The following is a 23,118-nucleotide window of genomic DNA, read 5'->3' as shown; positions in this document are numbered from 1 at the left end:
CGCAGCTATTCTAGGCTAATAATGGACGTTATTATTCGTGTTTCCATTTAGCAAGTGAAAACAGCTCATTTAAGGCAACGGTTATTTGGCAGCTTTTTCTAGGCTTGTGTGACATTAGGTTAGTTATGACAATGTACAGGGAAAATGTTGTCCTGCTTCCATATTCTGTACATTTCAGGTGATTGAATTACAATTAACTACATACTGAAGCATATTAGGAAGTTTCAGTTTTTGCTGAGATCCAAGCCCCAACAAACCACAAGAAGGGCATGAGCCACAACAACTTGACCTAAAAGTGGTGTACAAACCCAACCCTGAACATGTCAAGATATGAAGAGATATCTAAATATAATCACAGAACAAATGTGCAAAAGTTTCACCACTTTTAAAGGAATCATTCAGGGGACTTGAAGACCCTGAACCATCAGAAAGAATCAGGGACACAAGCTGTTACGTTTTGTGCAGAAAGACTGCACAGTTTGGGGACAAGACTCAAGAGTGCAGCTTACATGCCGGTCTCTCAGCTCCTGACTCTACTTGAATGAAAAAGCTGCTCTGTACGGCGAAACGCATTGGGGATCTCTTCACAGCTCTTGTAGTCTCCAGATATGGTCGGCTAAATTTGCTCCTTTATTTTTTCCCCACTTATGAGTAGATGTCAGTAGTGTTTCTTTACTCCATTTCTCCACCATTTATGGTTTTGGCCAATATCACTTTTGGCGCTACACACATCCTGTTTTTTTTTCTTTTCTTATTCTCTCATCATCCCTTTAAGGTTCTAAAATATCATATATTACACACACATTCTTCAAATTGTATTACATCATTATAAGGGGGATTGTGTTTTTTTTATTTTTGTGTGTACCAACTACTTATCTGTACCCATTATTTTGGTTTGAGGACTGATCTTGGGTTGAGATATGCCATCATACACACCTTTTGTGTTATTAATTGCTGTGTTATATTTGTTTTCTAATAAAGTTTCAATTTTTTGGGATGTACAGTCCCCCTCCATTTGCATATACTTTTTTGTTTTCCATTGATTCATTTTATATGCTTGCCTTGCACTCCTTGTACATTCATAGTGGTGTCCACCATAATTTCGCTCTACTTGATTGACAACACTAGCACGATTTATTTTTGCCATTTCATTTTCTCTTGATGGCTAACTTCTATGCTATAATTAAGAAAATGCAAGTTCAAATGTGCTTATAACCTTCTGCCAATAAATCATCATTTATTCAGTAAAGTATGTCTGAGTCACACGCTCAATTTTCTGTGTAGCCCTCACGTCCTAGAAGGAAACCTTTTCAGTAAGATCAACCCTCCAAACCATATATATGGGTATGCAGGTCTGAAATTATAAAGGCGCCAATGTATTCAGCTTTCAAATCTGGTGCTGCATTCTCGAAAAACTAGCATCTTAGATGCAAACAAGACATCAAGTGCTCTGGGTGTGACAGAGCACTTCACAAGCCTTAGCTCCCCAAGTTTGTTTTCTTGCCTAGCTCCAATCTCTTTAGTGTAAGTGATAGCAGAGCGTCCAATTTCCTTGCCTGTAGCTTTGCATATAGATTGGAATGCCGAGTATAAGGTCTGCTAAATACAGTCAAAATAGGGGTGAATGAGGCCTTTAGTTTATTTCTTAATGCCTCCAATTTCCTACTGAGGCTTAAAGATTTTTTCCCCTGTACAGAGGTATTCATTGATTTAGAGGAGAATTGCCCTCCACATAGACCACCCAAGAAAGCATTGTATGACTGTGCACAATACCATATGGAAGCTATAGAAAGTATGTGCTTTCTACACAGGAGAACATGAGACTTAGGCCGGGGTCACACTTGCAACTGCAATGTGAGAAAGTCACACGAGTCTGTCTCATGAATACCCAGCGGCACTAGGGACTGGAGTATACGGCTGCATGTATTTCTATGCAGCTGAACGCTCCGTTCCGAACCGCCGGTGGCAGTGCCAGGTATTGATGCGAGATACTTGCGCAAGTTTCTCACATTGCACTCGCAAGTGTGACCCCAGCCTTAAAGGGGTTGTTACTCGAACAGAGTACATTTTAATTAATAGATTAAAGGACAGCATGGGATCGCAGATGATTCTGTGTTGTGAAAAATTTCCCTGTCTTTTTAAAAGCTCCCAAATAGAATCAGCTGTGATCCCTTGCTGTCCTGTCTGTATACTCTATTTTGCTAATTCCGCACCCAGGAGCTGTGGCATGATCAGACCATGTTCCTGTATGGTCAGACACGGACATTACAAAGTACATAGTAAAGGCACAGTTATAAGATTATCTCGGCACAGGAACATTTTTTTTTTTTTTAAACACACCCAATTGTGGAAACTATTATTCCAAGCTCTATTGATTAAAATGTACCGTACTTTGTTCGTGTGACAACTTCGTTAAGAACTACATCGCGTTGGAAATCTTTGGGTAAATATAGTATAAACCATTCAGAACATGGTGATACAGATCAGATTCTTTCAAAACGACCACTGTTGTGAGTTCATTTTCCCCTTCGTCACTGGGGTCTGGTGAACTCCCTATTCTGGTAAAGGAAGGTAGTGAGCCTGATTATCAGGCACCTGAGTCTAATGAGGATGACTGGCTGGGTGGAGTCACGGACTGGATATAAGGCTGCCGACGCCCTTCTGCCCTGCGGGTGATTTCTCTGTGGACTTCTAGGACACCAGTCTGATTCCTGCTCCTCTAAAGCTAAGTTTTCTGTTTTGCCTGTTAGCTTTTTGTTTTGTTTTTTGTTTTCCTTGCTTTTCAGTATTCTGCCATTCCCTGCTGGGGTGAGCGGAATCTCCTTTAGCCTGTAGCTCTGTCTTCAGTATATTCCTGAGTACTGACATAGCTTTTTTGAAGCCTAGCGTCTTCAGGGCCTTTTTCACTGTCAGTCTGTTGGCTCTTATTTTCATAGGGTTTTTCACGGATTGCAGACAGCAGCCGTCCTGTCCTTTTCTATCTAGTTAGCTTGGGCCCCTCTTTGCTCAGTCTATCTTTCTGTCTGTGTTAGTATTTTCATCTTGCTTCACCGTCATATGTTGGGGGCTGCCTATTGCTTTGGGGTCTGCTCTGGGGCAGTTTAGATTTCCCCTTTCTTTCTTTAGGCCTATTTAATTCTCCGGCTGTGATCGAGGGGTCTAGGGCATCTTAGGAACCCCCCACGGCTACTGCTAGTTGTGTTGATAGGTTCAGGGGTCTGCAATCCGATAGCTGCCAACTTCTCTGGTTTTCTGGACTTAGCTAGCATTTCTGTTTTTGCCTCCTACGGTGACTCAATCATAACAGAATCACCCGCCATACCGCAGATCCTAGGGTACTCAATAGCAGGAAAGAATTGTGTTTAAAAAAAAAAAAAAAAAGTGTGTGTATATTCTTTCCTCTATATCTCTGAGGCCGTAGGGGGAATTTTTTTTCTCTCAATGGAGATAAAGCAAGTGTCTGATCATGTGGAGCAGCTCGCTGCAGAAGTGCGGGGAATTTCCGCCTACCTTTCTCGTTCGCATGCTGTTGAACCAAAGATCCCTACACCTGATGTATTTTTTCGGGATCAATCTAAATTTTTGAGTTTCAAAAATAATTGTAAATTATTTTTTGCCTTGAAGCCTAACTCGTCAGGGAGCTCCGCGCAGCAGGTTAAAATTGTCATCTCTTTGCTGCGTGGCGATCCCCAGGATTGGGCGTTTTCTTTGAAACCAGATGATCCTATTCTGACTAATGTGAACGCATTCTTTAAAGCTTTGGGGTTGTTGTATGACGAACCTAATGCTATTGATCAGGCTGAAAAGACCCTGTTGGCATTGAACCAGGGTCGAGATTCTGCAGAGTTGTACTGTCAAAAGTTCCGAGAGTGGCGGTCCTTACTACCTGGAATGATAATGCCTTGGCTGCTCTCTTTCGGAAGGGTTTGTCAGAAGCCGTAAAAGATACTATGGTGGGATTTCCTGTTCCCTCTTGTCTGGACGATTCTATGTCATTAGCCATTCAGGTTGATCAGCGTTTTCGTGAACGCAGGATTGCACGAGAGGTGTTGCCACCGGTTGAACAGACGTCTGAACCTATGCAATGTGATAGAGTTTTGTCTAAGGTGCAACGTCAGGAGTTCAGAAGGCGTAATAAGCTGTGTTTTTTCTGTGGAGATGCCTCGCATATTATTTCTGTTTGTCCTAAACGAGAGAAACGCTTTGCACACACGTTTTCTGTTGGTGGTGTTCAACCTAAGTTTCTTCTGGCAATAACTGATCTGCTCCCTGTCCACATTTTCCGCCAAGGCTTTTGTGGATTCGGGAGCAGCGCTAAACCTAATGGACTTGGATTTTGCTAAACGTTGTGGATTTCCGATGACACCTCTGCAGACGCCTATCCCTTTGAGGGGGATTGATGCTACTCCTTTGGCTAAAAATAAACCTCAGTTTTGGACCCAGGTGGTCATGCGGGTCGCCCCAGACCATCAAGAAAATTGCAGATTTTTGGTATTGCATGGTCTGCATAATGCCGTTGTTCTGGGGTTTCCCTGGTTGCAAATTCATAATCCAGTTTTGGATTGGAAATTTGTCTGTGGTGAGTTGGGGTTGTCGGTGTGCCTTTAGTGAGGCTCCGGTTTTTTCCACCTCTCCTCAGTCGCATGATGTTCCTGACTATTTGGCGGACTTTTATGATGTATTTAGTGATAATGAGTCTGCGTCCTTGCCTCCTCATAGGAGTTATGACTGTGATATTGAACTAAGCCCGGGGTGTAAATTTCCCAAGGGTCGGCTCTTCAATTTATCTGTACCCGAGCACGAGGCTATGCGGTCCTATATTAAGAAGGTGTTGGAGAAGGGTCATATTAGACCATCCTCTTCACCCTTAGGTGCCGCTTTTTTTTTGTGGCCAAAAAGGATGGTTCTTTAAGGCCTTGTATTGATTATCGTGCCCTCAATAAAATTACTATTAAATATCAGTATCCGTTACCCCTGATTTCGGATCTATTCTCTAGAGTTAGAGGTGCTTGCTGGTTTACCAAGCTTGACCTCAGGGGGGCGTATAATCTTATCCGCATTAAGCAGGGGGATGAATGGAAGACGGCGTTTAATACTCCGGAGGGACATTTTGAGTACCTGGTGATGCCTTTTGGGCTCACTAATGCCCCTTCTGTCTTCCAGTGCTTCATGAACGATATTTTCCGAGACTTTGTCGATAAATTTTTGATTATCTATCTGGATGATATTTTGATCTTCTCCAAGGATTGGGATTCTCATGTGGAACATATTCGGACTGTGTTCCGGATCTTGAGGGAGAATTCCCTGTATGTCAAAGGATTGAAATGCCTTTTTGGAGTACAGAGGATTTCATTTTTGGGATTTATTTTGTCTCTGTCAACTATTGAAATGGACCCGGCCAAGGTGCAGGCCATTTATGATTGGGTTCAGCCCACTTCTTTGAAGGCCCTCCAGAAGTTTTTGGGTTTTGCTAATTTTTATCGGAAATTTATAGCAAAATTTTCTAGTATTGCCAAGCCATTGACTGATCTGACTAAGAAGGGTGCTGATGTGTTGAATTGGTCTCCTGAGGCTGTTGCTTCCTTTCAGGAGCTGAAGCGAAGATTTACCTCCGCCCTGGTTTTGCGGCAACCGGATGTCTCACTCCCGTTCCAGGTAGAGGTGGATGCTTCTGAGATTGGTGCAGGAGCTGTTTTGTCCCAAAAGGATCCTGTAACATCTAAAATGAATCCCTGTGCTTTCTTTTCCCGAAAGTTCTCTCCATCTGAATGTAACTATGATGTGGGGAATCGGGAACTGTTGGCCATGAAATGGGCATTTGAGGAGTGGAGACATTGGTTGGAGGGAGCTAAACATCAAGTTGTGGTCCTCACTGACCACAAGAATTTGATTTACCTAGAGTCAGCTAAACGCTTGAACCCTAGACAGGCTAGGTGGGCCTTGTTTTTTTACACGTTTTGATTTTGTGGTCTCTTTTCCTGGAACTAAGAATGTCAAGGCAGACGCCCTCTCTAGGAGTTTCTTTGCTGATTCTCCTGTGGTGACCAAGCCTGCTACCATCTTAGGCGAAGGGGTAGTTCTTTCTGCCATCTCGCCCGATTTGAGACTTGCTCTGCAAGAGTTCCAGGAGGACAAACCTGAGCGTTGTCCCAGTGGAAAGTTGTATGTTCCTGACCAGTGGAAGAAGAGAGTGATGTCTGAAGTTCATTGCTCTGCATTGGCTGGTCATCCAGGTATTTTTGGTACTAGAGATCTGGTGAGTCGCTCTTTTTGGTGGCCCACCTTGTCTCATGATGTCAGGAATTTTGTGCAGTCCTGTGGGACTTGCTCCCGGTCTAAATCTTGTTCTCGCTCTAGTGGGTTGTTGATGCCTTTGCCGGTCCCCAGGAGGCCATGGACCCATATTTCAATGGATTTAATCTCGGATATGCCGGTCTCTCAAAGAATGACTGTTATTTGGGTGATTTGTGATAGGTTCTCTAAGATGGTTCATCTTGTACCACTCCCTAAGTTGCCATCTTCCTCTGAGTTGGTGCCCCTGTTTTTGCAACAGGTGGTTCGCTTACACGGGATTCCTGAGAACATTGTATCTGACAGAGGAGTTCAGTTTGTGTCTAGATTTTGGAGGACTTTCTGTTCCAAGATGGGAATTCAGTTGTCCTTCTCCTCTGCTTTTCACCCTCAGACCAATGGGCAGACAGAACAAACCAGACCTTGGAGTCGTATTTGAGATGTTTTATTTCCGCTGATCAGGATGATTGGGTTTCATTTTTGCCCTTGGCCGAATTTGCTTTAAATAATAGAGCTAGTTCTGCCACTTTGATGTCACTTTTTTTTTGTAACTTTGGGTTTCATCCTCGATTTTCTTCAGGGCAGGTGGAGCCTTCTGCCTGCCCAGGTGTTGACACTGTGGTGGAGAGAATGCACCAGATCTGGGACCAAGTGGTGGATAAGTTCTCTCTCCCAGGAAAAGGCCCAGCGGTTTTCCAATCGACATAGGACCATTGGTCCCCAGTTTAAGATTGGTGATATGGTGTGGTTATCATCAAAAAATATTGCTATGAAGGTGGCTTCTCCTAAGTTTAAGCCTAGATTTATTGGACCTTACAAGATTTTGGAGATTATTAATCCGGTCTCTTTTCGTTTGGCTCTTCCTGTCACATTTAAAATCCATAATGTGTTCCATAAGTCCTTGTTGAAGAGGTTTGTTGAACCAGTTGTTCCTGGGGTGGCACCTCCAGACCCTGTATTGGTTGAAGGTAACATGGAATATGAGGTAGAGAAAATACTGGATTCCCGTCTGGCTAGACGGAGACTCAAGTGGAAGGGTTATGGTCAGGAGGATAATTCCTGGGTCTCTGCCTCTGATATTCATGCCAAAAGATTGGTGCGTGCATTTCATCGGGCTCACCCTGATCGCCCTGGTGGTGTGGTTGAGGGTTCGGTGACCCCTCCTCAAGGGGGAGTTACTGTTGTGAGTTCATTTTCCCCTTCGTCACTGGGGTCTGGTGAACTCCCTATTCTGGTAAAGGAAGGTAGTGAGCCTGATTATCAGGCACCTGAGTCTAATGAGGATGACTGGCTGGGTGGAGTCACGGACTGGATATAAGGCTGCCGACGCCCTTCTGCCCTGCGGGTGATTTCTCTGTTGACTTCTAGGACACCAGTCTGATTCCTGCTCCTCTAAAGCTAAGTTTTCTGTTTTGCCTGTTAGCTTTTTGTTTTGTTTTTTGTTTTCCTTGCTTTTCAGTATTCTGCCATTCCCTGCTGGGGTGAGCTGAATCTCCTTTTGCCTGTAGCTCTGTCTTCAGTATATTCCTGAGTACTGACATAGCTTTTTTGAAGCCTAGCGTCTTCAGGGCCTTTTTCACTGTCAGTCTGTTGGCTCTTATTTTCATAGGGTTTTTCACGGATTGCAGACAGCAGCCGTCCTGTCCTTTTCTATCTAGTTAGCTTGGGCCCCTCTTTGCTCAGTCTATCTTTCTGTCTGTGTTAGTATTTTCATCTTGCTTCACCGTCATTATATGTTGGGGGCTGCCTATTGCTTTGGGGTCTGCTCTGGGGCAGTTTAGATTTCCCCTTTCTTTCTTTAGGCCTATTTAATTCTCCGGCTGTGATCGAGGGGTCTAGGGCATCGTAGGAACCCCCCACGGCTACTGCTAGTTGTGTTGATAGGTTCAGGGGTCTGCAATCCGATAGCTGCCAACTTCTCTGGTTTTCAGGACTTAGCTAGCATTTCTGTTTTTGCCTCCTACGGTGACTCAATCATAACAGACCACCTTAAAAATGAAATGTATCTGACAGTTGATATTTATAATTATTTGGGTTCAGATAATGTGTTTAACAGACATGGCAAGATATAGAGGACACTGACAGTGCTGCAATATATGAAATCATTCATTTTGTACCAAATCAATGGAGTCAGTACTACGTTCCAGTTTGCAACACAAATGACTGCGAGACTGAAGTGATATTACCTTTACCTTTTCTGTAAAAGAGATATGTATCCCAATAGCTCTTACCTGTGATTACTCCTAGGGTGAGGTAGAGATACTCCAGGCTTGTTGCAAATGAACTTAGGATTAGTCCCATAGAAGCAAGAAGGCCACCAAGAATGATTCCCATTTGACAGGAGACGTGATTGCTCACATAGCTTCCCAGAGGGGCTGTAAAAGGAGGTATGATCAGTCAAACCTTTGTAAGAATGTTATCATGTACAATAAAAATATATATATTGTGTTACCATGAAAAATTGATGTAAATACTTTTATGCCCAAAAATTACAAAAGTAGTCTAGAAGTGATACCTTTATTGGCTATCCAGAAAAATTAGTTTTCCAAACCTGCTTGAAGAAGGAGGCTGTGCTCTGATTGATTGCTTGCAAACAAAATTCTTCTGGTTAGCCAATAAAGGTGTCACTTCTAGACGTCTTTTGTCAGATTTGGGCTTAAAAGTATTTATAAGGATCTTATCAGTAGATTACCCCTTATTGCCTGTAGATGCCACAGAGCTCAAGGAGCTGCAAGAGAGAAGAGGCACTTTTTTTTTTTTTATTTGCACCAGTCTCCAATGGTTTTGTGAAGCTACCAGTGTTGGTCAGATCAATCCTTTTAGCCGTTTCATGGCTTTCGAAGCCTGAAGATGTTAAAAGAAATTTCAAAATGATGAAACGTGCAAGTCGTTTTGACATTGCCGTGCATGTGTTCATTCTTTTTGGGGGTATTTTTATGCACTTTTCCAGGCGTTTTCCAGTTAGCATCCACTTAATAAAGACACACTGCACTTTCACAAAACTGTTAGATATGTCAGAAGCTTGTTTGGTCATGGTTCAGGTCCTAAGACCCACAAAAACAAAGAAGTGGAAGCCTCATCCAAGCACTACTCTTCTTCAAAACTGAAAATGGGCTCAGTAAAAAGTCTATAAGTGCGTATTCCATCAGTCTTTTTGCTGAGTTTTTTACTTGAATATGGATAATTTCTCCTAAGTTCTGCTCTAAAAACTCCTAAAAAAAAACCACAGTATTCATGTACCCTAAAGTTGTCTTCAGCTAACGAAGAGAGCGGCGCTCAGCTGGATGTTTCTGCTCACTTGAGGGTCTTTGTATATGTACCATCGCTATCAAAGCTTCAGACATGCAAAAAGGTTTTGCGAAAGTGCAGCTACTCTCAGTGGAAACTATACTGACATCAAACTTGGCATTCATCAGTAATACAAATGAATAAATTAAACTATGTAATATATCATTTTCAGAGATATCTGCCTCTTTCTACACTTCTGAACCATTTCTTAACCTTCTCCTGCTTCCAGAACTCATCATTTACTCTGAAAAAAAACAGCTCAAATTCATCTTGCTCAAGGCAAGCCAGGCTGCTTGTACAGTGAGATATCAGGTTGCACCTCTGATTATAATCTATGGAGAGGAGAGGGAGGAGAAAAGGTAAAAAGAGGTTGAGGAGGAGAATGACGAGAAGATGGAGAGAGAAGCAAAGAAAACAGAGTCTGCAGATTCTAGCTAGCTTATCCTAGTGCTGGTTCACAGCTACACTGCTCAGTTATGCTGGATAATTTCCACATTGCTTCTGCTACTTCCGTCTGTGTGCTACCAAAGGGGAAAAGAGCAGAAATCCTTCTGTGTTTAGTTTATAAGAGACATAACGTCTTATCTCCTTCCACTAGTCCAAGGGTCAGTTGCAAATTAGTAAAGTAGTCTGCAGATGTTAAGCTGGTGAAAAATACAGGCTACTAGCAATGATTCAAAATATTATCCCTGATGTACAGACACACTGAAGTAACTTTTTGAATAAGCTGTCATCTGAGTATATAGTAAGCCTTTAAGTTAAACCATTGCAGAGTTTGGCAACCGACCTTTTTGCGATTTCATTGCATCTGTAGAGTGCAAGCTTTTTAGGGAATGTCTATTAAAGCACCACTCCTGCGTTTTTTTTTTTTTATTTCACATCTGGAGTGGTGCTTTAAATTTACCGTAATTCTCCTGTCCCCGTTCCATACTCACCTCTCGCCGTCTTCATCCACTTCCCTTCAATGCATCTCTATGGGAGCCTCGTTCTGGCTCTCACAGAATGGCGTTGAGCTTTTGTGACATAACTTCTGACTTCTTTCCAGCCAGAAGTTATGGGCACAAGATTTAGAATTCCATTCAGGATCATGAATAAAAGGTGTAAAGGTCACAGGAAAAAAAAAATGTCAAAATGGCATCCCCTTCTTGAGGGTCACACGTCATCTCAGAAGGTTACATTACCTAATTCTACTGTACATTCCATATATTAGCTTCACCTTAGTTAACCCGTTTGCTGCCCTTGCCCTTTATCTAACTAACTTGATCAGAGTAAAGTGGCTTGATGCCCCCTCTAAGAATCCAGGGCACAGGCCCTATGGGCATACTCCTAGCTGGCTCTGTACACCAATATCTGTAGGAGAAAAAAATAGTTGCATCGCTTGACTGAATCATCTCTCCTCTATTTGGAATGAAATGATACAGAGTGGCCACAAAAAAAAAAAAACTTGTATCCTTCTTGGAGATTTTTCAGGATAACACATTGGGGCGCAATTACCAAAATGGCCTTTGTTGCCAATAACTACCAATCAGAGTTCAGTTTTCACTTTACCAGAACAGATTAAGAAATGAATGAGGCCCATTGTACCTCTGTATGCCAGTCACATGGTACCCCACGCAGTGGGCAGTAGTGTTCTGTGTGTATCTAATCCAACACTATATTTGATTCAACACACAATTGTTATGGAGAAAAACTACAGAAAAAATACGCAGGCTGATTCACAGAAATTCTGGTTGCAGAGTTTCTGATCCTCATGGTACAAGCAAAAGCAGTGCAATGTACATGGTGGCCTAGTACAGAAGTGGCATAATATGTCTCAAGGGATGAATCAACATGAAAATTAATCTCACCATACATGCAAGATAGTGGTCTGTGGAATTGGAAGAGAAGTCGACGTGCACATGAGCGTTTGGCTTGGCCCAGTGTTCATATACTTTCAATGGGGAGAGAAGAGAAAGCTGCTACCAGACAGGAGTTGGATCATTACAAATGATCATAGATGGCCATTTGGACTCATTGCCATACATTATGGGCCCAATTCATCAAAGCTTTCTTGCTAGAATTCTGCCAGAGAATATGGGAAGCAAGGTGTGCCACAGTCCGCGCTGCTGAGGCCACAAAATCACCTGGGATGCAAGATGTTGTAACAAAGTACTTCTTTATTCCTTCCTACGCGTTTCGGCGCCCTTCCTGGCACCTTCCTCAGGGATATTACACCAGCCATAGGAGCAGGGAATTTATAGCCCCTTCCATTAGCAATTATGGGTGTGTTCTGTTTACATATGATGTCATAATGGTCATCACTGGGGGAGGGGCCAGCATTTTTGGCACAATTTCACACAAATAACATAATAAAACAAGAAAATCCTTCAAAATACTTGCTAAAATGTACATAAAAATCCTACCAGTAAAATGATATGAAGACCTTCATAAAAATTGCAGCGGAAACATTGCCAAAGTATCCAGACTGTCAATGCAAAAACAAAAAAAAAAATTTTTAAAAAACATTATCTCCCGACTTTCAGGGTAGTAGAACCCATGTGTTTACTGGTTTCATTGTTTTCACTTGTGACTTATGTTGAGCGCCACCGTCTTGCTGGTATCAGTGCCTTTGGAACATAGGTTCTATGAACTATTTTTTCACAAAACTATCCTGTTGAATATGTGATACTATAGTTTGTTAAAAAATTATTATAAAAAATTGCAATGAACAATTTTCTTTATTTTTGTTTTGTAGGAGGGAATCAAGGAGCGATGCCACTATTAAATAAACTTCATAAAATAGATTATTTCTAAAATTAACTGCTTTTAAAAAACTTTTATTTTTATTTTCATTTTTATTTTTATTATTTATTATCAATAAAGAATTATCTAAAAATTACTATTATATAATCGTATTATTAAAAATGGCCTAAAAAATGTGTCTATCATCTTCCGTGTAGTTATGGTCACTATTTTCTATATTAATTGTGGTGGTGTCACCCATGAAACGTGTGTCTGTTGGTCTAGCACACCTGGGTTCTAGTCCCCAGGAAAGTCACAGGTCTCCATGCAGGCATAAATGACATAGTACAAGGGACAATCAGGAAAAATTATAAATTGTTGTGAGCTTATGCATATTAAATTAGGGAATTGTGAAATTCTAGATAGGATACCAACTTTGATATATATTTAAACAAAATAAATGTGTCATTAGGTGTATGTGAAACATTAAGTGTTTAGATATACCCGTGCGATCAAGAAAGTAGTCAGACGAAAAAATAAAGTGAGGTTTGCTTAAGTGTGTAACATAAGGAGGCAGGAATTCCTCCTACTATGGTGCGCCTTTCTTACCCACTCAGGATGTGACCGAGAGGAGGGGGGGGGTTGGGGGATTATAATTTATATTAGTTCTGAAATTATGTTTAGCCCTCTCGGTTTTAATGTGTCCAGTTTAAACATCCAATATTTTTCACGTTTTTTGAGCAGCTCGAATCTGTTGGGTATATTCACTGCTATATGATCGATCGGGGTTATCTTAATTGCTGTTGCATCTCTGTTATGATACGTGTCATAATGGAATGACACTCCATGTGCTCTATACCCACTCTTTATATTTGAACGATGTTTGTTTAGCCGCTCATGAAGTGGTCTGATAGTTCTGCCAACATACTGCATGCCACATGGACACTCAAGCAAGTAAATTACAAACTCTGTAGAGCAATTCATGTCATGTTTAATGGTAAAGGATTCATTCGTTGATGCGGATTTAAAGCTGCTTGTCTGTTGGATGCTCCGACAACAAAGGCATCTATTTTTTCTACATTTTGAGGTCTTTTTCTGCAGTACTTTGGCATAATTCGTGGTTGTCTTCTGTTTGAGCCTACTAGGAGCCATTATCCCTTTAATGTTTGGCGCCCTGCAGAAAGTAATTCCTGGTCTATCAGGTACAATGGATTTTAATATTGGATCACTTAGAAGTAAGTGCCAGTGTGTATGAAGGCATTTTTTGATTGACTTGTGACAATTATTATAAGTCGTTATAAAATTAAATGCTTTGTTCTTCTCTGTCCCTTTTCTGTCTTTCTGTATAAGGAGGGTTTCTTGCGGGATTTTTCCACTGTGCTTGTGTGTGCTGGATATCAATTTTTTTGGATATCCTTTCTCTAGGAATCTTTTTCTGAGTATTTCAGATTGAGAAGCGTAGTCATCCTTGGAAGTGCAATTCTTCTTAATCCTTCTAAATTGATTGGCCGGTATATTACGCAGCCATTTTGTGTAATGTCCACTCCTGAAATCAATATATGAATTCCTGTCCGTAGGCTTAAAGTATGTTTTTGTATGTATCCTTGTGCCATCAGAGAAAATTGTTAGGTCCAGGAAATTGATGCTTTCTTCATGTATTGTTCGTTCAAAATTTATCCCCCAGTGGTTATTAATTATGTCACTGAAAAACTCCTCCATGTCACCAACTTCCATGTCCCAGATCAGGAATAAGTCATCAGTAAACCTTTTATATAAAACCAAGCCATTCTTGTATTTGTTTCCATATATATGTATGTCTTCAAAAAGACCCATAAAAAGATTAGCGTACGAGCAAGCTGTTTTCGAACCCATAGCTGTACCATACTTTTGATGGTACATGTCACCATCAAAGGTGAAAAAATTATTGTTTAATATGAAATTTAGGCCATCCAGAATGAAATTGATGTTCCTTATATCCAATTGTATGTCTCTTTTTAGGTAGTATTCAATACAGGGCAGCACGGTGGCTCAGTGGTTAGCGCTGCAGCCTTGCAGAGCTGGAGTCTTGGGTTCGAATCCCACCAAGGACAACATCTGCAAGGAGTTTGTATGTTCTCCCCGTGTTTGTGTGGGTTTCCTCCGGGCACTCCAGTTTCCTCCCACACTCCAAAGACATACTGATAGGGAATATAGATTGTGAGCCCCATCGGGGACAGTGATGAAAATGTGTGTAAACTGTAAAGCGCTGCGGAATATGTTACGCTATATAAAGATTATTATTATTATTAATACAGAGTAATCCTATTTCATGACCTATATTCGTGTTCAATGATGTAACATCCATGGTGACAAATCTATATGATTTTTTTCCATGTGATTCCTCCCAAAATCCTGATCATATCCGTAGAATCCTTAATATAGCTTTCTAATTTCACCACGTATTTCTGTAAATTTCTATTAATGTAGGTGGCAAGGTTACTTGTCAGGGAATCAATTCCTGAGATTATTGGTCGCCCAGGGGGATTGTCCAAGCTTTTATGAATCTTGGGCAAGTGGTATAGGAATGGAATGGGGGGTTGCCTTTTTATTAGAAACTTTGGAGGATGCCCTCAAAAAGGAGGTGCAGTATGGCATTGATGCCCAGTTTTTGACTGTTTACATAGAGGAGAACATCTGCCCCAGGGGACTAAGATTGGTATTGAATTCTCCATTTCCTGATGATAATGACTTTACCACAAATTGGAACTTTGTTTTGAGAAAATGTATGAACACGCTGTTGAGTATTTTATGTGATAAAAGGTCAAAACTTGCAGATGCTGCAACAGAAGAAATTAACATAATCAGTGCAAGCTTGAATAGGTTTAATGCATGTACTGAATTTAAAAGAATATATTCTAATATCAGCACTAGTTTGACGCAAATCAAACACGATACAGTAATTAGGAAGTCCAGGAAGCTCAACAGAGATAGACAGGACTATTCCCAGTACAAACCTGATATGGAGAATAATACATATAGGAGGAATAGAACTCCCACACACCACAAAGAGCATAGAGGAAGGAGTTTCTCCAACAGCTCCAGGAGGGGTAAGACCCCTGGTGAGAGAGACACAAGAAATAACACTAGTAATAGTCAAGACAGTCAAAACACTATAGATTTTAGGAAGAATAATACCGAGATAGCACCTACCGGGAACAAAATGCTGACAGAGACAAAAACAGTGTCCAGGCACGGCCCTGAAAAATCCAGCACACAGGGACTGAACCCAAGATCCACAGTGACTGTGAGCACTAATGAAATTGAGACAATGGATGAGGAGGAAATAGATAGCAAAGAGGAGTCAAGCCTTTTTCCAGATGAAATATTTGATGAGGGTTTCATCGTGATAGAAAAATTACCTAGCAGCATGACAAGATTAATCAATGGGGATAGGAATATAAACAAAGAAGCATCCAATAACGAGCCAGCTAGCAGCAATCAAGTCATTACTGTAGCACAAGTACATAATAATGCAGAGGATCCAAAACCTGTTGGAACTGGAACAGTTAATGTTGATGAACATCTTAACAAAATCAAAGAACTCATCGATAGAATCAACAGAGAGAGGCCCCTAGACCCAATCATATTACATGACAATAATAAGCCATTTGAAAACAATAAAAACTCTGTACCCGACTTAATGATTATTACAGAAACTGATCAGAACCAGGAGGATTTAATCAGTATAGTAACACCAACACCTATAGAAACAGGTAGCAATATCCCTACACAAAAGGTTATACTAGACAACTCAAAAAATCAAAATAATGGCATAGTTCCTTTTTTAGCCGCTGTAAACGTAATGTGATAAAACACTCCGGGATCGGCTTTGCTGGGGTCAAAGGTCACGTGCGTTCCGCATGAAACTCAGGCGCAGAGCTGGGATTCGGGTGTAACTGACCCTGGGTCAGGTTTATTAATAGTGAAAGCAATGCAAAAGGAAATAAAACATAAAACAAATCCTTGTCTGTCCGGCACTAACTAAACAATGGACAACCTAACTACCAACTGGCGGGCTTCTCCCGTCCAGCCAAACCACAGTTGCAGTGGGCACTGCTTTCACTCACGTGTGTGTCTCTCACACAGACAAGCTCTCTGTGTTCCCAGGCTGAGACACTCACACAACCACCTGGCATCCTTTTATATCCACCTCCCATTATCCATTAGTAAGCAGGTGCGATACTGACCAGACTAGGCCACATAGGAAAGGAATCTGGGCGAGATATACCTGCCCTCATCCACTATTCCCACATGATTCTCACAGTAACAAATCATAATATAACGAAATTTTTCAGTCCCACTCTTGGAAAAAGAAAAAAAGGGGAAAGAGAGGAAGAGGAAATAAAGAAAAAAGCAAAGATCACTTTCCGGGATTGAAACAGATAACCGTAACTAATAATAATGTCATTAATTTATCAGACTATTCATTGACAGAAGAAGAAAAGGAGCTTCTGAATAAGGGCTTACTTTTCTGCCCCACGAACCAACCAGACGATTTTAAACTTTTTATAGATGTGCATCAGTATATTAGGAGGTTGACTATCAAAAGGCATTTCTTATTAAAGCCAGATGACACGAAAGATAACAAAAGTGAAGCACCATCTGACCCTACTCTGAAAACAAAATCCAATTTCTATCCCTTGGAAAGTAGGGGTCATATACTAGAGACGTTCCAAGACTTACTATTAAAAGATCTTAAAAAGGACACCTTAATGAAGAAAGCCGGCAACATAAGGGGGGATAAGAATAATCTCACGAAGAAAGAGAGAGAAGCCCTGAAAAATTTGGGTAAGAATAGTTAAATAGTGATTCGGGCAGCCGATAAGGGGGGCGGCATAGTGATACAAAACACCAATGATTATAAAAAAGAAGCATTAAGATTATTGTCGGACACTAAATACTATGAGAAAGTAAAAAATAACCCGTACCCCACATTAACAAAAATACACAATCAAAAAATAAACATGGCATTCCAACAGGGGATAATCAATAAGGACTTGAAGAAGTTTCTAATAAAAAGGCAACCCCCCCATTCCATTCCTATACCACTTGCCCAAGATTCATAAAAGCTTGGACAATCCCCCTGGGCGACCAATAATCTCAGGAATTGATTCCCTGACAAGTAACCTTGCCACCTACATTGATAGAAATTTACAGAAATACGTGGTGAAATTAGAAAGCTATATTAAGGATTCTACGGATATGATCAGGATTTTGGGAGGAATCACATGGAAAAAAAATCATATAGATTTGTCACCATGGATGTTACATCATTGTACACGAATATAGGTCATGAAATAGGATTACTCTGTATTAATAATAATAATCTTTATATAGCGTAACATATTCTGCAGCGCTTTACAGTTTACACACATTTTCATCACTGTCCCCGATGGGGCTCACAATCTATATTCCCTATCAGTATGTCTTTGGAGTGTGGGAGGAAACTGGAGTGCCCGGAGGAAACCCACGCAAACACGGGGAGAACATACAAACTCAGCGCTAACCACTGAGCCACCGTGCTGCCCTGTATTGTATACTACCTAAAAAGAGACATACAATTGGATATAAGGAACATCAATTTCATTCTGGATGGCCTAAATTTCATATTAAACAATAATTTTTTCACCTTTGATGGTGACATGTACCATCAAAAGTATGGTACAGCTATGGGTTCGAAAACAGCTTGCTCGTACGCTAATCTTTTTATGGGTCTTTTTGAAGACATACATATATATGGAAACAAATACAAGAATGGCTTGGTTTTATATAAAAGGTTTACTGATGACTTATTCCTGATCTGGGACATGGAAGTTGGTGACATGGAGGAGTTTTTCAGTGACATAATTAATAACCACTGGGGGATAAATTTTGAACGAACAATACATGAAGAAAGCATCAATTTCCTGGACCTAACAATTTTCTCTGATGGCACAAGGATACATACAAAAACATACTTTAAGCCTACGGACAGGAATTCATATATTGATTTCAGGAGTGGACATTACACAAAATGGCTGCGTAATATACCGGCCAATCAATTTAGAAGGATTAAGAAGAATTGCACTTCCAAGGATGACTACGCTTCTCAATCTGAAATACTCAGAAAAAGATTCCTAGAGAAAGGATATCCAAAAAAATTGATATCCAGCACACACAAGCACAGTGGAGAAATCCCGCAAGAAACCCTCCTTATACAGAAAGACAGAAAAGGGACAGAGAAGAACAAAGCATTTAATTTTATAACGACTTATAATAATTGTCACAAGTCAATCAAAAAATGCCTTCATACACACTGGCACTTACTTCTAAGTGATCCAATATTAAAATCCATTGTACCTGATAGACCAGGAATTACTTTCTGCAGGGCGCCAAACATTAAAGGGATAATGGCTCCTAGTAGGCTCAAACAGAAGACAACCACGAATTATGCCAAAGTACTGCAGAAAAAGACCTCAAAATGTAGAAAAAATAGATGCCTTTGTTGTCGGAGCATCCAACAGACAAGCAGCTTTAAATCCGCATCAACGAATGAATCCTTTACCATTAAACATGACATGAATTGCTCTACAGAGTTTGTAATTTACTTGCTTGAGTGTCCATGTGGCATGCAGTATGTTGGCAGAACTATCAGACCACTTCATGAGCGGCTAAACAAACATCGTTCAAATATAAAGAGTGGGTATAGAGCACATGGAGTGTCATTCCATTATGACACGTATCATAACAGAGATGCAACAGCAATTAAGATAACCCCGATCGATCATATAGCAGTGAATATACCCAACAGATTCGAGCTGCTCAAAAAACGTGAAAAATATTGGATGTTTAAACTGGACACATTAAAACCGAGAGGGCTAAACATAATTTCAGAACTAATATAAATTATAATCCCCCAACCCCCCCCCTCCTCTCGGTCACATCCTGAGTGGGTAAGAAAGGCGCACCATAGTAGGAGGAATTCCTGCCTCCTTATGTTACACACTTAAGCAAACCTCACTTTATTTTTTCATTTTATTTATTTTTTCGTCTGACTACTTTCTTGATCGCACGGGTATATCTAAACACTTAATGTTTCACATACACCTAATGACACATTTATTTTGTTTAAATATATATCAAAGTTGGTATCCTATCTAGAATTTCACAATTCCCTAATTTAATATGCATAAGCTCACAACAATTTATAATTTTTCCTGATTGTCCCTTGTACTATGTCATTTATGCCTGCATGGAGACCTGTGACTTTCCTGGGGACTAGAACCCAGGTGTGCTAGACCAACAGACACACGTTTCATGGGTGACACCACCACAATTAATATAGAAAATAGTGACCATAACTACACGGAAGATGATAGACACATTTTTTAGGCCATTTTTAATAATACGATTATATAATAGTAATTTTTAGATAATTCTTTATTGATAATAAATAATAAAAATAAAAATGAAAATAAAAATAAAAGTTTTTTAAAAGCAGTTAATTTTAGAAATAATCTATTTTATGAAGTTTATTTAATAGTGGCATCGCTCCTTGATTCCCTCCTACAAAACAAAAATAAAGAAAATTGTTCATTGCAATTTTTTATAATAATTTTTTAACAAACTATAGTATCACATATTCAACAGGATAGTTTTGTGAAAAAATAGTTCATAGAACCTATGTTCCAAAGGCACTGATACCAGCAAGACGGTGGCGCTCAACATAAGTCACAAGTGAAAACAATGAAACCAGTAAACACATGGGTTCTACTACCCTGAAAGTCGGGAGATAATGTTTTTTAAAAAATTTTTTTTTTGTTTTTGCATTGACAGTCTGGATACTTTGGCAATGTTTCCGCTGCAATTTTTATGAAGGTCTTCATATCATTTTACTGGTAGGATTTTTATGTACATTTTAGCAAGTATTTTGAAGGATTTTCTTGTTTTATTATGTTATTTGTGTGAAATTGTGCCAAAAATGCTGGCCCCTCCCCCAGTGATGACCATTATGACATCATATGTAAACAGAACACACCCATAATTGCTAATGGAAGGGGCTATAAATTCCCTGCTCCTATGGCTGGTGTAATATCCCTGAGGAAGGTGCCAGGAAGGAATAAAGAAGTACTTTGTTACAACATCTTGCATCCCAGGTGATTTTGTGGACTCAGCAGCGCGGACTGTGGCACACCTTGCTTCCCATATTCTCTGGTAGTTTTTCCACGTTGGAGTGGTCGGTGGAGGTCCTGCAGCAGCTGATACTGTGTCATGTCTTCAAGCCAGTTGTGGGTCACACAACTGGAATAGGTGAGTGGAACTGCATTACACCACTCACATTGTAGTGTCACTAGTGATAGGGCACTATTGCGCCTCTTGTTCCCCCACCCTTTTTGTATTGCTAGAATTCTGGCATTAAAGCTTTGAATAGTCTCAAAATGTAGCCAACCAGGAATTAATCCACACAGCAAGAAACTGTATTCATTGTGCACATGCCTGTGTGAACTGCCGCCTAAGAGTGCGTGCAGTATAGGAAGTTCTCCATAGACCGGGGTGCCACTCCAAAGCAATAGGCACAACAACTTCACCAAAAGAGAAATACAGATGGCACTCACCGGTTAAAATCTTCTTTATTTTATTTCTTTAAAACATCGGCATAGGGATGACAGCTGTTTCGCGCTGCAGTGGTGCTTCTACTGGTCTCCTCTTTTTCTGTCAGATTAAATAATTTGCTTTCCAGAGCCTTCGTGCTCAATGATTGCAAGAGACCAGTAGAAGCGCCACTGCAGCGCGAAACAGCTGTCGTCATCTCCACTCCTGCTCCCATCCTCCCTATGCCGATGTTTTAAAGAAATAGAATAAAGAAGATTTTAACCGGTGAGTGCCATCTGTATTTCTTTTTTGGTGAAGTCTCAAAATTTAGGCTCAGCTCAGAACTGTGCCTACATTTTGAGAATTTTGACATCTTTACGACAGTTCTCCTGGCACCACCGAAACGGGCTTAGTTAGGACTGGGCATTGTGAGTGTCGATTGTTAACTTCTTGACAATCAGCGGCATATACACACCACAAATTTTAAGAGTAGGATTTGTGGCGAAACGCATACCACTCGTATGCCTCTTCATGAATTAGGCAAGTCTGACTCCAGCACACCCCCTCATCAAGGCCGGCGTAAACCGCTCTGCTCTCTTGATGAATCAGGCACCATGTCTGGTGAAACGTGAACGATTTATCCAGGTGTGAATATTGAACAATAGCTACTGGCACACAGATAATTTACACGACAGAAAAAATGGTGTCTGGTGATCAGCTATTGGTACTCGGATTGTAGATCCGGTATTTTGATTTAAATGCGAAAGAACATTCATATAAATGGACGTCTTCCAGCAATTCTATGTACCATTATCTGATCACAAGAATGATCATTTCTTCTTTCAACAAGAATTAGAGTTCTGTTTTCTTGGACCTCCCTACATAATACCGAACCAGAAAGGAAATCTCCCCAAAATTCACACTGTCTATAGTGAAGAAGTTGGGGACACAGAGGCTAGACTACTTTGCTCTGTGGTACATAAACTTAATTTTAAACACAAAAAAGTATCAGGAAAAAAAAACCAATGCAAAACCAATCCTCTGTTAGATTCTTAAGCTTTTTCATAGAATTCTCTCTGTCATGAATGTAACTCCCAGCATTATATAATGTAGGATTATAGGGACATGTCCACATTACTTACCGCACAGCATAGTAGCACAGTCAACAATGGAATGTATCCAGGCAGTTCGTGAATAATCCTGACCAAAATACACTTGAAACTCAACAAAAAATATTGAGATGCATCTATAAATTGGGAAGAAAAAGGTAGCTGATTATATTAAAGTCACAGGAATCCAACAGTAATACACATCTTGTACATGGTTAAAATATATATAGTATTTTCCATCAGTATTTGTAATCCAAAATCAGGAGTGGAACAATCAAAGGAAAAGTATAACAGAAATGCTGATGTAAAATACTAACCAAACACTCAACATATGCACGTGGCTTAAATCTCATTCCAAGGCTAGTTTCACACATCCGACATTCACAGTCAGTGTGAGGACTGCAAAGTCTAAACCGGCAGTGGCATATATGAAGCTGTTGAAAATGGTCTAGAGACCCATGACAGGCAAAGACATGGCAGTCCACACATAGACTATAAAATGTTGGATGTGCGAGAATGCTCTAAGATAAAAACAGAGCCACTGCTGGGTCTGCATAGCACAAGAACTCGGATGCTGTGTCGAGTGGTGACATCAGAACCGGCCGTAAATTCTCACGCTGCGAGTGCTGAAGTTACTAATGTTACTGCAGTTCAGCAGCTCTGAACTGCGGTACCTTTACTGACTTCACCACAACAGCCGGGTTTTTGTGCTGGGCAGCCATGAGCATAGGTTAAGTGACAGAATTAGCACATCTAATGGATTATCGCATTTCTGGGTGGCTTAGGGCTGGTCTTATTAGGCTGGGAAAGGACCAATATCCATGAATCTTCCCAGCCTATTAATATCAGCCTTCAGCTGTCTGCTTAGCCATTGCTAGTTATTAAAAATAGAGGAGACCCCAAGTCATTTTTTTTTTTCTTTAGGGGGTCCCCCTTTTTTTTTTTTTTTTTTAAATAACCAGTAAAGTTTAAGCAGACAGCTGTAAGTTGATATTAATAGACTGGGAAGGTCCATGGGTATTTGCCCCTTCGCAGAGTATAAAGACCAGCTCACAGCTTTCTGCTTTCCCTTATCTGGTTATTAAACATAAGGGGGACC

General features: G+C 40.5%; 1 protein-coding gene across 6 annotated transcripts in view; it reads right to left on the bottom strand.

The window, feature by feature from the left end:
- The window catches only part of SLC16A12 (solute carrier family 16 member 12), a 192,397-nt gene that overhangs the window by 18,896 nt on the left and 150,383 nt on the right, over positions 1–23,118 (bottom strand). For 4 of the 6 annotated variants that reach the window (XM_073548172.1, XM_073548174.1, XM_073548171.1 and 1 more), the window contains 2 exons: positions 22,053–22,156; positions 8,523–8,666 (listed from right to left, as the gene is read on the bottom strand). In XM_073548172.1, coding sequence (XP_073404273.1) covers positions 8,523–8,666; positions 22,053–22,156 — 248 coding nt within the window. Of the gene's footprint in view, positions 1–8,522; positions 8,667–11,426; positions 11,554–11,702; positions 11,816–22,052; positions 22,157–23,118 lie in introns of those variants that run through there. The other 2 variants (XM_073548178.1, XM_073548175.1) reach the window with 2 other exon arrangements.

Source organism: Dendrobates tinctorius, unplaced genomic scaffold (genome assembly GCF_039654945.1).
Source record: "Dendrobates tinctorius isolate UK_male_01 unplaced genomic scaffold, ASM3965494v1 ptg000156l, whole genome shotgun sequence".
Taxonomy (NCBI): domain Eukaryota; kingdom Metazoa; phylum Chordata; class Amphibia; order Anura; family Dendrobatidae; genus Dendrobates; species Dendrobates tinctorius.
Note: the sequence above shows the minus strand (reverse complement) of the source record. Positions and strands in the feature narration are given on the sequence as shown.